This window comes from Coregonus clupeaformis, chromosome 13 (genome assembly GCF_020615455.1).
Source record: "Coregonus clupeaformis isolate EN_2021a chromosome 13, ASM2061545v1, whole genome shotgun sequence".
Lineage (NCBI taxonomy): Eukaryota > Metazoa > Chordata > Actinopteri > Salmoniformes > Salmonidae > Coregonus > Coregonus clupeaformis.
Window position 1 is genome coordinate 57,055,139 of NC_059204.1, and position 14,216 is coordinate 57,069,354.

The window sequence follows — 14,216 nt, forward strand, 5'->3', positions numbered from 1 at the left end:
CCTGGCAACATCTCTCTGTTGACTCTGTTCGTTAGATCACACACTCGTTATCCTCCATGTCGGGGGTCCGGAGAGGGGATTAACAATGATCACGATTAATTAAGATTCATTAAAATCACAGAACCTTATACAACCTAGTGGCATACACACAACCCTTATGGGGCTGGGTCAGACATAACGTTGTTGTTGCTTATCAGTTAGTGGCATGGAAAGAAGCATCCTTAAGAAAGTGAGCAGAGAGGAGAGGGGGAAGCAAGAGAAAGAGTGTGACAGCCAAGTCCAGTTGTTTAGCTCTTGAGCTGTAGAAAAATCTATAATCTGCAGAGACGAGAATCCAAAATAACATCTCAATTACGATGCAGAACAAACAGCGTGGGACCTTGGGTTGACCCCCCCCCCTTCCTTCTCTCTCCCTCTATACACACCTCACATGACCGACAATAGGGGGTATTGGATTTAGCAGTAGCGCAGAGAGATTACGCTTCACTAGAGAGCAGTGAAGAACAGCCTCGAGTGAGACAGGGAAGGGAAAAGGAGGTATTAGTCAGACGTTCCTCGAAGGGTTATAGTAACTTCTCCTTTTGATAACCATGACAGCAGATGATGAGTCAAGTACAATGACCTTAAGACTCTCTGTTCTCTCTGCCCACTTTAGCTAACGTACATCTGACCAGACAAGGCAAGAGTGAATATACTGCTCCTATGAGTGGGGTGGTGGTAATGACAGACAGATGTGTAGGTGAGAGGTGTGTGTTGTGTGGATAAGAGGAGTGTGGTGTGTGTGGCTGTCAGGGGTGATCACAAGGATCCTGATTCTCAAACTCTAAAGTCTCAGTCACACCAATAGTGTTTTCTGGCCAGAGTCCTTAGCACCTCTGAAAGTCATTTGCGAACCAAGTTCGCAACAATTTTACATGTAGAATCACGTGACATTTTTTTGTCAGTCAGACTTCTGCAGCGGGTGGTCCCTAAAACACAACACGCTGCATGATCAGCAGACTAACGCTAGATCCACATTCGATGTGATGTGCGCAAGCCTTAAGGATCCTAATTCTCTAATTCTAAGGCTGCCGTGGCCAACACCTTAGAGGATTTGATAGACACTACATCCCGACGATAGATTCCCAAACTGCAACCTGACCCAGGTAGAGGCTTAATCCTGTCTCAGGGTCTCAGTCTACTAATCCACTTGTCTCAGAACCGTGCTGACAGACAAAGCCCAACCCAAACCCCTCTGAAAGGACAGAGGGAATCAGAGGTGTATGACCACACCCGTACCTAACCCAGGTCAGGGCAAACCTAAACCCCAGAGGTGACTGAACACACCTCACTGACCTACAGAGGTCAAACTGAGGGTGGGAGGGGCCAGCAGATGCCCCCTGAGACAGTCACCCACGCTAAAATCTTAACAGCAAGGTCAAGGGTCATGTGGTTACCGGGACAACAGCGAGCCCTGAGGAAGCAGATGCTCATATAGTGGGCGGATCAGATGGGACGAGGCGGCGGGACAGGAAGAGTGTGGGTGGTCTGTCACCCTGTCAGGCATCTGTCCCAATTAGACACCAGCTAGCTGCACAGTGGGGCACGGTACTGGTGGTCCCCACTACTCTCTGTTTGTTACAGTCAAACTCAATCTTCATTTAAAAACTGATTTCTAAATTAAATATTTTCACATTAATTTAAGATTGTGCACTACCCTGCTGTCTGCACTATGGGTCGACTCTGGTTCGTAAAGTATACCTAAAATCTCTTCATATCTGCTGAAGGTGATAGATAAGACAAATCAATTAATAGATTTTTTAAATGGGGATTCAACGTAATTCAAGCATAACAGACTGAAAATCATTACTGCTGGAGAGCTGGTGTAAAATCAACAGTCCACTCAGTACAATATAATTAGGCATGTTCCAGTCCAAGGTGAACGAGGCCTTGCAAAACTTTCATGGACACAATCTACTGAAATAAGAGTCGAGCAGAAAGAAGATTTTCTGGAAAAGCGGTGTCTTGATGACATACACGAACACAATGCCAAGGTCCCAAATTATTTCTTAACCCTGCAGAGCCACCTCAATGCAACTGGCAGCTTATCATAATGGGCCATTTCATGTCTGATGGCCAATCCTCTAATTTTCCCGTCCTTCAACAGCCCCTTTGACCTTGCTCCCCTCCCCCGCTCTTGACCCCCTCTCTCAGTCTGCAGGTACATGCAGTGGGGCCCTGAGGGAGCCCGCCTCTGTCACCAGCTCCAGATGAGACTGTTGCCATGGGGACAGAGTCAATGGCCCAGAGAGGGGGAACTCAGGGGCAGATATAAACACTAACCATTTGATTTCACCAGCTGTGAAATACTGGGAGAGAGGCACAGGGGAAATTCACAAAGGAGACAAGCTGTAGAGGGGAGCAGGGGGCAATTTCTGTTCTGTCACAAAGCCAGACGAGAGATGACAAGAGAACCAGAGAGGGGAAAGAGACTAAAGACGAGAGTTTTTTTTTTTTTTTTTAAATCTCTGCTGACTTCTACAAAAAGCATTTGGAGAGAGGCAGAGTAAGAGAGAGAAGGAGAAGGGAAAGAGATGGGCAGCAGTCAAATAGAGCAAAAAACTAATGAAATCTCATATTGCAACGCTGGCTTGTGATAATGGCAGTAACCTGATATAGATTTGTTTGGAAGATTTTACTCTGCGAGTGTGTGCTCTCCATGTCCACACAGTGATTCACCGGCGCACAGGCTGTATGATGAGTGAGGGAGCTAAAGATGACGTCACCTTGAAGAGCACAGGGAGGAGAATGATCAGTTTGAGAGTACAGTAGCTGCCTGAGGATGCTTGTTTAGGAGCGCAGATCAGTCAGGAAATGCAACTCACAGAAAAAAAGGTGCTTTATTGAAAACAAAAGTATATAAAAAAAAAAGATGTACTGTACAAAATAATGCTTATTGTCGTTGATGATACAGCATGTGATTATTTTCTATTTTTTCTTGAATTATATATTTTTAAAACTTACAGTAGCTCTTCTCTTATATACAGAACAAGCATGAACACAATGGGAAGGTGCTTGCAAGGAGAATGTGAAATACAGTTGGAGGTCAACCCTGGTGAGGTGGTGGGGTGCTCCACTCTCCATTCTCTCAGACTTTGTACAAGAACTAAACAAAAATCCCCACTTCATTTTCTTATATACCATGCACACTTAAAGGGATAGTTCACCCAAATTGACACATTGGTTTCCTTACACTGTAAGCAGTCTATGGACAAGGTCTGACAGCAATCCATGCTTTGGTTGAGTTTCCCAGGCACTGTTTCCACATGCTAATGTTTTAGCATTTGTGGGACACATCCCATTCAAGTCATTGGACCGATATTAGCATTTTTCACGCATCATGTCCAAATCATCCAAAAGTATCTAAAATTGATTGTGAAGCTCAACAAAGTCACTTATAGATGATTTGAATCTAAACCAAAGCATGGATTGCAATCATACCTTGTCCATAGACTGCTTACAGGGTAAGGAAAACAATGTCATTTTGTAATTTGGGTGAACTATCCCTTTAACTCTGCTGCCCTGACAGAACACTGCCATATAGGAACTGTACAATAATATCATTATCATCCTTTTAGCTTAGTTCAGCTTTGTTTAGGTGTTTTGCAACTCAGACGTTGCAAATGTCATTCATTGTAAGAGCAAAAATAATGCTATCATCAAACTTCATGACTTAGAGAGAAGACAGAAAAGAAGATGCGTCACAAAAAGAGAATCCCTCAATCAAAAATGAACAAAAAACTAACAACAAAAGGCAACAAACGTCTCACTCAGAGGACCAAACAGGCCTTGCACTTCTGTCTGTAAAAATAACATTACCATATTATTATTTTTTTATTACTGTACTACTCACTTTACTGCTCTTCTGGGATAAGGCACCGGTCACATAACTGAACCCAGAGCCGCGAGTAACAGAGGAAATCTCACTAGACGACGGAGAACAATGATTCTCTATTTACTTCACAGTATCACAGATGAAATAACAAAACTGAAGTAGAAGTATTATGCCCATTCACTGTTTTCTTCGAAATATGGAGAGCCTATAAATGGTACTCTATTTCTATGGGCATTTCAGATTATATATAGAAAAGCACACATAAATAGAGGAAGAGGGTGCTTACAGAATGCATGTAGCTCCTGAACATACAGCCATCCCCTCATCTGTGAAAAGGGATCCCTAGTTTAATATTTTTTCTTCTATTAAGGGCTGAAAATCTCTGTATGAAGAGGTAATATACAAGTTAACTAATACTCAGTTTTAACTCGTTAGTTATCATTACTGTACTGCTATCTGAGACAAACCACCACACTGATACATAACATTGCAGACATAGTTCTAACCTATGACATCCTGCTGCAATGACAGCATCTAATGCTATCTGACAATACTGACGAGGTTGGCACTGGTACCAATAATACACTCACACATACGTGTGGAACAGCACATAATGAGTATAATGTTGTGTGATTTGTATACATGCTATCCACTTAGCTACTACAACAAATGTACGTGCCAGAAATCTGTAAATTATTTCCCCTTTCTGTGGGTACCAAACCATAGACCAAAAAGAAATGAAATCTGGAATGACAAGTAAATACACTCCACTTTTTGATTTCTCTTTCCTTCTTCCATCTTTCTTTGGGGACAGTTTCTCTCTGATTTAATTTCATTTAAAGAATTATTAACTGAAATGGCACAAGAGTGCTGCCTTTGTATACAAAGTAATTAACATTAAAAGGAAAATTGCTGCAGGCTTGCAATCAAAACAATACCATGAGGCAGACCCAGTAGTGTATGTATAGTGAACTGTGATCCCTAACCACACATTAACTAGTTAACAGATTTGTCCTCTAGTGCAGAATGAAGGCATGTCCACACAGTGTGGCTAGGCAATCCACACACCTTCCATGATGAGGATCAAAATCAGAGGAAAATACCTCTTGTATGAGAAATGACAAACCATGTTGAAAAATAGCAAGATAGAACTACAGTAAAAAGACAATGTCCAAACACATGAGCTTGTGAGAAAGCGAGACAGAAAGAGAGAGAGAGATGTAGAGAGTCAGAACATGTGAGTATTCTCTTTTCTTAAATAATGTATGAAATCCTCCTCTCTTCTCTCTGGTGACAGAGTCTGGTGGCAGGGTAGCATGCCTGGTGGTGGTGGTGGGATCAGACGTACCACTCCCTGCGTGAGATCACTGAGCCATCCGTATGGGAGACATAGTCCCCCTCGGCCCCGCTGTCATAGCAGTCATCCGACAGGTAGGGGGAGCAGGTGCTCAGTGGGTGTGACTTGGCAGCGTATCTGGCATGGCCTATCTGGTGGGGGCTGGGGTAGCTACGCAGGTGGTCGTGGTCATGGTGATTGTGGTCTCCGTTCCTCATCGCCCTCGTGAGGCCGTTGGGCTGGCACTCCGGTTCTCTGTGGTTGTGGTTGTTCATGATGGTTGTTGATGTTGGATGCAGGTGGAGGCGTTCGCGGTCGCCCCACTCTTCGCGGTCCTTGTCTAGGTAGACGTTATTGGCAGGCTTGGTGGGGTGGAGCTCATGCTGTGGAGGAGCCTTCTGCATGTCTGAAGGCCCTACGTACTGCTTAGTGTAGTAGTCCCCACGGAAGGTCTGCCGTTGCCGTAGGTAACAGACCCCGCCCAGCACCAGCAACAGAAGGAGGAACAAGGCTCCGCCCACAGCCCCGCCCACGATGGTGCCCAGGTGGTTGTCGGGGGGCAGGGCTGCCAGGGTGGGGGAGGTGAAGAGGACCCGTCGCTTGTCTCCCACAGAGGAGGAAGCAGAGCCGGTTAGGACAGGCACAGGGGTGGTGGAGGGCATGGATGTGGTGGGAGGATCTAATGGAGGGAGGCAGGGTGGGAGTAGAGGGGGAGATGGGGGAAAGGAGAGGGTCAGGGAGGGAGGGATGGAAAGGCAGACAGAAAAGTAGAGAATGTCAATGCCAACTAAATCAGCATATTACTGAAAGGGGATAGGTTGACATGAAAATACTACCTACATTTCTACATCTAAAACGACATGCTCATAACAGCCTCTGGTTTGCAATGACATGTCTGAACAAAGTATGTTGTTGTTGTTGTTAGGTCTTGACAGACCACTTGAGGATAGAAGTTGCCTTTAAAAATGTATAGATGTGGTAAATTAACTGTTGATGTCTTGGGACTGAGCTAATGTACCCAAAATTACATGCAGCCTATAGCAGCCAAATGTGCTGTAGGCTGAGCTGTAGCAAACCAGCGACTGTGAAAGTGAGCATTATTACATTACTCACAAAATAATGGAAAGGTAAGGCAGAGGGATGTGATGTTACTAGTCTAGGAACCAGAGATGAGTGATCAGGAACTAAGTCATCTACAAAGCAAAAACACATTTTTTAAAACAATCATCAATTGAAGTCAATGCTGACTGGCTTTTGTTAGTGTCTGTAACACCTTATTTGAAGTAGTACGGTATAACCTGTTCATAATGCCCACATAATGCTGGCTGACAACTAGAGGCAACATGACATACACACTGTTAGTCACTATGTTCCTTGCCTGTAAATCTATGCAAGAGGGAAGAGAAGATTTGTTCCGGATTGCACAGATCTACTGTTAGGTTTGAGGGACACTCACATGACGTACTGTAGCTACCTCCATTAAAATCAGGTTGAATGAACTAACTGATTAACACTTTAATGATAATGATGTGCCTGTTATGTGTGCTTATGAGGGCTTTATGAAGAGCTTATGTTGAGCATTTCAAATAAAGATAAACATGTCATTGCCATGGATAATGTTGTGAGACAATGACAGGTAGGAAGGAGGGATGTCTAGAATAGAGTCAGCACTGATGTTAGGGGCTTGGAGAGATGGGAAGGACTACTAAGATAGAAGGGATTGGTTCAGGGATGGATACTCGGGTAAAGAGATGGGCAAAAAGGGTGAATCACTCCTTCACAATTCATCCAATCAGTCAATTTGAACAACTGTTTTGGGCATATGCGTTAATGACTTGATCCAGATCTTCAAATACCCCCTAGAATGTTCTTTGGGCCAGATGAACCATGATCATGCACCCTTAATCAACAGCTTAGTATCACAGATGGGACATGCTGTCACATCTCTGGTCAATCTGCTGTGCGTATTCCATCTGCTAGTATTTCTGTCCGGACTTGCTGAGTCTGTATTTAACCATTGTGGTTATGATTGGATTAGGACTGAGTGATGTGTCTGCTGCATCATGTGTGAAAGGTTCCCTCTAAAAGTGTTCAGTGACATTGTGAAGTTGTTCAAACAGGGACATAAAATGACACTCCAGTCTTAGTTCCTAGTTCCAGGTCAGATGTCTGTAGAGATATAGATCTCTGACGTTATGGCCCTGTGAATTCCACTTGAATCATATGAATTATGCGACACCATGCGGAGACACTGCACGAACGTTTGGGCGCACAACACACCACACACACACCCCCAGAGGCGTGCACACAGAGACAACACACCACACACACACCCCCAGAGGCGTGCACACAGAGACAACACACCACACACACCCCCAGAGGCGTGCACACAGAGACAACACACCACACACACCCCCAGAGTCGTGCACACAGAGACAACACACCACACACACCCCCAGAGGCGTGCACACAGAGACAACACACCACACACACCCCCAGAGTCGTGCACACAGAGACAACACACCACACACACCCCCAGAGTCGTGCACACAGAGACAACACACCACACACACCCCCAGAGGCGTGCACACAGAGACAACACACCACACACAAAACCACAGAGCTCCTCTCAAAGGGAAAAGCAACAAAAAAGGTTTCATAAATAATGAATATGAGTTGAAAAGTGCTGGTGAATGTTATGAATCTGGGACGCCCTCATCTCTCAGTCAAGGCTGCATGCTTTTGCCTTTCACTGCGTGACAAAGAGAGACAGACACGGAAAGAGACAGAGACAGAAAGAGGTAGAGAGAGTGGAGAGATGGAGCAGAGAGAGAGATGTACAGTACAGTAGTCAATGTGATACTGAAATGAAAGCTCCATTAAGGGGAAGAGAGGTTTAGGGCCGCAGAGACACATGCCAAGCCATGGGAACGACAGAGGAGAGGAGAGTGGAGGAGTGAGTTAGTGGTCCTAGAGGATGATGTCTTGGGGATGAGCAGACAGAAGGGGTTTGGCCAGAGAACCAGGGAGATCTCCTCTCCTGTTGAACATCTGGAGACCTAATCAAGACTAATCAGGACCTAATTAAGACTCTTACATCTGAGGACCGGAAATAATCTGCACTAATACAGCGTGGCAGCTCGCTTAATTTCAAACACTGACACACCCTCAAACTTAGACGGACTGGGGTCTAGAATGACGAAATGCTGGATGGATCATGTTTCTTTATTACATTTTTTATGGAAATGCTGTTGTTACAAAAGCATAAAATGCAAAAAGTGTTTAGTAGCGGGAGCCACAAAGACAGTATTATCCATATAGATAAATCATGACTCATCTCCATGGTATTATGTTGACACTGAAAGCTTCAAGGCCAGAATATGTTTAAAGCTCTCCCTAAGAGAGACAGGGAGAATACGTGTGGAATAACAAGCTGTGTGCATATTCAGCAGTGTTTCTTTCCCCCGCTCACCTTGTATGCGTATCCGCAGGTCCCTGCTGCGTAGGTTGATGTCATTGGCAACCTCACACCTGTAGACTCCAGAGTCATTCCGTTGGAGGGGCCTCAGAAACAGCAACGTGTTATTCACCATCTCCACCCCCTCTGGCATGTTCCCGTCCAGTCTTGGATACACACACAATTACATAAAATGAAAGACAGCCGGACACAATTATACACAAACACTGGTTCAACGCTCAATCTGCAGTGAGAACTAATTTGTCCACACATAAAAACACGAGCGGTGAGCGCACACGCTCACAAACCTGATCCATTTGAAGTGGTGTGCTGGTGGGTTTGATTTGGCTTTGCAGGTCAGTTGGATGTTCTCACGGCCCACGTACCAGTCACCATCATAACCTACCACCACGATGTCTGGGGCGTCTGCAGAGACGACACGACACAGAGAAGGGGCAACAGACAGAATCGGAAAAAGTGGAAAACTCACCCACCCCACAATTTTTTGTGTGGAATTACACAAATCAATAAATCAAGTCTGCTGAAATTACAGCATCATAGACATTACTTATGTGTGAATGATTATGAAGAGTAAAGGCAGTCTCGTGGGTACTTGTGTTAAATCATACACACACACGAGAGAGAGAGACTCACACTGCACGTTGAGCTGATAGGGGATCCTGAAGTCTGTGTGCAAGGCAGGGTGGCGCACCACACAGGTGAGGGCGTGACCCTGGACATGGCGGGTGGGCTGCCACAGGTAGCGCACCTGGGTGCTGGTGGTGCCGTTTGCCTCGTCCTGCAGCGTCACCTCTGATTGGCCAAACAGGTCCGTCTCCCAGGAGACCTCGGCGGGGGGCCGGGCCCGCTCAGCGATGCAGGTGGCCACCACCGTTTCATTGCCCTCGTCGATCAGAGCCACCGAGCCAGCCGACACATACACCTTGGGCTCCACTGAGAGAGAGAGAGAGAGAGAGAGAGAGAGAGAGAGAGAGAGAGAGAGAGAGAGAGAGAGAGAGAGAGAGAGAGAGAGAGAGAGAGAGAGAGAGAGAGAGAGAGAGAGAGAGAGAGAGAGAGAGAGAGAGAGAGAGAGAGAGAGAGAGAGAGAGAGAGAGAGAGAGAGAGAGAGAGAGAGAGAGAGAGAGAGAGAGAGAGAGAGAGAGAGAGAGAGAGAGAGAGAGAGAGAGAGAGAGGGGAGAGGGAGAGGAGAGAGAGAGAGAGAGAGAGAGAGAGAGAGAGAGAGAGAGAGAGAGAGAGAGAGAGAGAGAGAGAGAGAGAGAGAGAGAGAGAGAGAGAGAGAGAGAGAGAGAGAGAGAGAGAGAGAGAGAGAGAGAGAGAGAGAGAGAGAGAGAGAGAGAGAGAGAGAGAGAGAGAGAGAGAGAGAGAGAGAGAGAGAGAGAGAGAGAGAGAGAGAGAGAGAGAGAGAGAGAGAGAGAGAGAGAGAGAGAGAGAGAGAGAGAGAGAGAGAGAGAGAGAGAGAGAGAGAGAGAGAGAGAGAGAGAGAGAGAGAGAGAGAGAGAGAGAGAGAGAGAGAGAGAGAGAGAGAGAGAGAGAGAAGAGAGAGAGAGAGAGAGAGAGAGAGAGAGAGAGAGAGAGAGAGAGAGAGAGAGAGAGAGAGAGAGAGAGAGAGAGAGAGAGAGAGAGAGAGAGAGAGAGAGAAAATATGGATAGAAAGGGTTGTAGTGTTCAGTCAGAGTTCCAGTAGGGGGTCCCCCATTACATTCAGCCATGGGCCAATTTTTCCTTGAGCGGATGGTCGGGGGGCAGAAAAATAGTTACAAATCATTTTTACACAAAAATTTGACCACAAGAATCCCAAACAGATACTGTATAGTATTTGACAAAAACTGAATCATTTCAAACCTTGATTACATTGGGATACGATCACATATGCCTCTATTTATGCGTGGGAATACTTGGGAACATATTTCCTAAATTAACATTACTTTGAGCTGATTTCCTGGTGAATTTACAGTTTTATGTCCAACAACGAAAATCATAAATATACAAAAATATACAGTGGGGAAAAAAAGTATTTAGTCAGCCACCAATTGTGCAAGTTCTCCCACTTAAAAAGATGAGAGAGGCCTGTAATTTTCATCATAGGTACACGTCAACTATGACAGACAAAATGAGGGAAAAAAATCCAGAAAATCACATTGTAGGATTTTTTATGAATTTATTTGCAAATTATGGTGGAAAATAAGTATTTGGTCAATAACAAAAGTTTCTCAATACTTTGTTATATACCCTTTGTTGGCAATGACACAGGTCAAACGTTTTCTGTAAGTCTTCACAAGGTTTTCACACACTGTTGCTGGTATTTTGGCCCATTCCTCCATGCAGATCTCCTCTAGAGCAGTGATGTTTTGGGGCTGTCGCTGGGCAACACAGACTTTCAACTCCCCTCCAAAGATTTTCTATGGGGTTGAGATCTGGAGACTGGCTAGGCCACTCCAGGACCTTGAAATGCTTCTTACGAAGCCACTCCTTCGTTGCCCGGGCGGTGTGTTTGGGATCATTGTCATGCTGAAAGACCCAGCCACGTTTCATCTTCAATGCCCTTGCTGATGGAAGGAGGTTTTCACTCAAAATCTCACGATACATGGCCCCATTCATTCTTTCCTTTACACGGATCAGTCGTCCTGGTCCCTTTGCAGAAAAACAGCCCCAAAGCATGATGTTTCCACCCCCATGCTTCACAGTAGGTATGGTGTTCTTTGGATGCAACTCAGCATTCTTTGTCCTCCAAACACGACAAGTTGAGTTTTTACCAAAAAGTTCTATTTTGGTTTCATCTGACCATATGACATTCTCCCAATCCTCTTCTGGATCATCCAAATGCACTCTAGCAAACTTCAGACGGGCCTGGACATGTACTGGCTTAAGCAGGGGCACACGTCTGGCACTGCAGGATTTGAGTCCCTGGCGGCGTAGTGTGTTACTGATGGTAGGCTTTGTTACTTTGGTCCCAGCTCTCTGCAGGTCATTCACTAGGTCCCCCCATGTGGTTCTGGGATTTTTGCTCACCGTTCTTGTGATCATTTTGACCCCATGGGGTGAGATCTTGCGTGGAGCCCCAGATCGAGGGAGATTATCAGTGGTCTTGTATGTCTTCCATTTCCTAATAATTGCTCCCACAGTTGATTTCTTCAAACCAAGCTGCTTACCTATTGCAGATTCAGTCTTCCCAGCCTGGTGCAGGTCTACAATTTTGTTTCTGGTGTCCTTTGACAGCTCTTTGGTCTTGGCCATAGTGGAGTTTGGAGTGTGACTGTTTGAGGTTGTGGACAGGTGTCTTTTATACTGATAACAAGTTCAAACAGGTGCCATTAATACAGGTAACGAGTGGAGGACAGAGGAGCCTCTTAAAGAAGAAGTTACAGGTCTGTGAGAGCCAGAAATCTTGCTTGTTTGTAGGTGACCAAATACTTATTTTCCACCATAATTTGCAAATAAATTAATAAAAAATCCTACAATGTGATTTTCTGGATTTTTTTTCTCAATTTGTCTGTCATAGTTGACGTGTACCTATGATGAAAATTACAGGCCTCTCTCATCTTTTTAAGTGGGAGAACTTGCACAATTGGTGGCTGACTAAATACTTTTTCCCCCACTGTATATATGTTCCGATTTTTTGTTGTTGTTGCTCAGGGGCCAAATAAAATCACCCGCTGGCCGAATTTGGCCCGTGGGCTGCCTATTGGGGAACCCTGCTCTAGGGAAGCAGAGTTGAGTTCCTGAGTATGTTCTGGGAGCGGTTCCAAACACACACACTCTTTCAGTCATTCACCAGGCTGTTTCCTTCTTTCCATCTCCGCCCCCCTTTCCATCTCCCTCCTTTTCCCCGGTCCTACTACGCAGTAGCAGCTCAGAGACTTCCTGTAACCTTTCAACAACAGTGTGTGTGTGTGTGTGTGTGTGTGTGTGTGTAAGCCATGGCCTTGCCTGGAATGATAAATCTATCTAACCCCGACCCTCACTCCCCGGGATCCCTTAAAACAGAGGGGCGTCTCAATTGTGCAACACACAACTTATTGCCCACCACATTCCTCTAGCTCTAATTATAGCACCCTGTTCCTGTACACCCCTCCCTCGCTCCCTCGTTCCTATTCCTTCACCCCTCCTCTCACTCTCTCAACTGTACCAAACTGTCATACTGTTTACCCCACTGCAAATCTTCATGACTCTTCTCATTGCAATGCCCCTTCTTCAACCAACCCTTCTTCCAACCACTCATCCTCACTACCTTCCATTCTTTTTCGCTCTCTCCCCCACTATCTCTTACTCGCCTCACCCCCACAATGGCTATGCATAATTCATACATTTTCCAAGAGGCACTTTACTAAGATACAGGATTACATTTCAGAATCTTACAAGCACACCATTAGCCATACAAACACACACATACACTTACACTTACAAGAGGTGTGTTGCACACAGAGATAGACACTGGAGGTGTCCATATTGCGATAAATTGCCTGAATTGATGAGATAACGATTTAAATGATATTTTAAACTACTACTACTAGTTTGATGGTTGTAGACATTAATTCTCCCATTAACAATCATCCATATTAGCAAACGTATTTCATTTCAAACTTCACATTTCTCTAGTGTAGGCAAAATGCCTGGGATAAGTTATCGGTATAGTCAGTGTCGATAATTTCCGGTTTATCGTCCCAGCTCTAATAGACACCCACCCACACACACACCAACGCCAACACAAGCACACACACTCCTACCGAGCACGCTGACAGTGGTGGAGGCCTGTGTGTTGCCCAGGGGGAAGGTGGCCACCTTGCAGGTATATACTCCAATGTCCGCAAAGCCCACATCCTCCAGTATGATGGTGGCGTCATGGGAGGAGGGCGAGCGGAAGGACAGGCGGCGTACGTAGTCTGGGGAGATGGAGATGCCGAACACGGGGTTGTACACCGCCACCGTCACCGAGCCTGTGGGGAGCCGTCGCTCCCAGGAACTCTGGGTAAGACTGAGGTTGGCCCCCACATCCACGCTACAGCCCAACGTCACATTCTTCCCCAACACAGCACTCACCTTCTGGGGCACCAACACCTGACTGCCCCCCACACCTGGAGCACAGAGAGGGAGAGAATGAAAGAGAAAACTATTAGTTTCACCATCAACAATCAGTTCATTTAAATTATTTCTGAAGAACTACTGTAAGTATCAACAGAGAGAAAAGCAGAGGGGAATGTGGTTAGTCACTAAGTATAATCATAAGAGTTGTACTTATCTTGGGCAGTGAAACATAAGCCTGTAAGTGGGTGTGTGTAATGTGTATGGCTGTAAATTCAATATGCCCACTGATGACGGCAATAAAGGACTGTGGCAATAGCATACTGACTCCCCCTCTACACCCTCCATCTGTCTCTCAGATCGACATAATTTACTCTAATAACATAAAACACATGCAGTGCTTATGTACGTGTGTGTAAAAGTATGCTAATAGGTAAGGAGGCCATGTGAGGACAAGCTACTAGTATTACAACAACAACAGCTGCGATATCTCTGACAAAACACACAAA

The 14,216-nt window shown here is 45.3% G+C and overlaps 1 protein-coding gene across 2 annotated transcripts in view; it reads right to left on the reverse strand.

The window, feature by feature from the left end:
* LOC121579963 (nectin-3-like protein) overlaps positions 1–14,216 on the reverse strand; it is a 61,199-nt gene that overhangs the window by 9,080 nt on the left and 37,903 nt on the right. The window contains exons 2-6 of one of the 2 annotated variants that reach the window (XM_041894986.2): positions 13,413–13,760; positions 9,322–9,621; positions 8,976–9,093; positions 8,683–8,834; positions 3,478–5,889 (exon numbers count right to left, since the gene is read on the reverse strand). In XM_041894986.2, the coding sequence (XP_041750920.1) occupies positions 5,213–5,889; positions 8,683–8,834; positions 8,976–9,093; positions 9,322–9,621; positions 13,413–13,760 (1,595 nt within the window). In that variant the 3' untranslated portion in view covers positions 3,478–5,212. Of the gene's footprint in view, positions 1–3,477; positions 5,890–8,682; positions 8,835–8,975; positions 9,094–9,321; positions 9,622–13,412; positions 13,761–14,216 lie in introns of those variants that run through there. The other variant, XM_041894987.1, reaches the window with a different exon arrangement.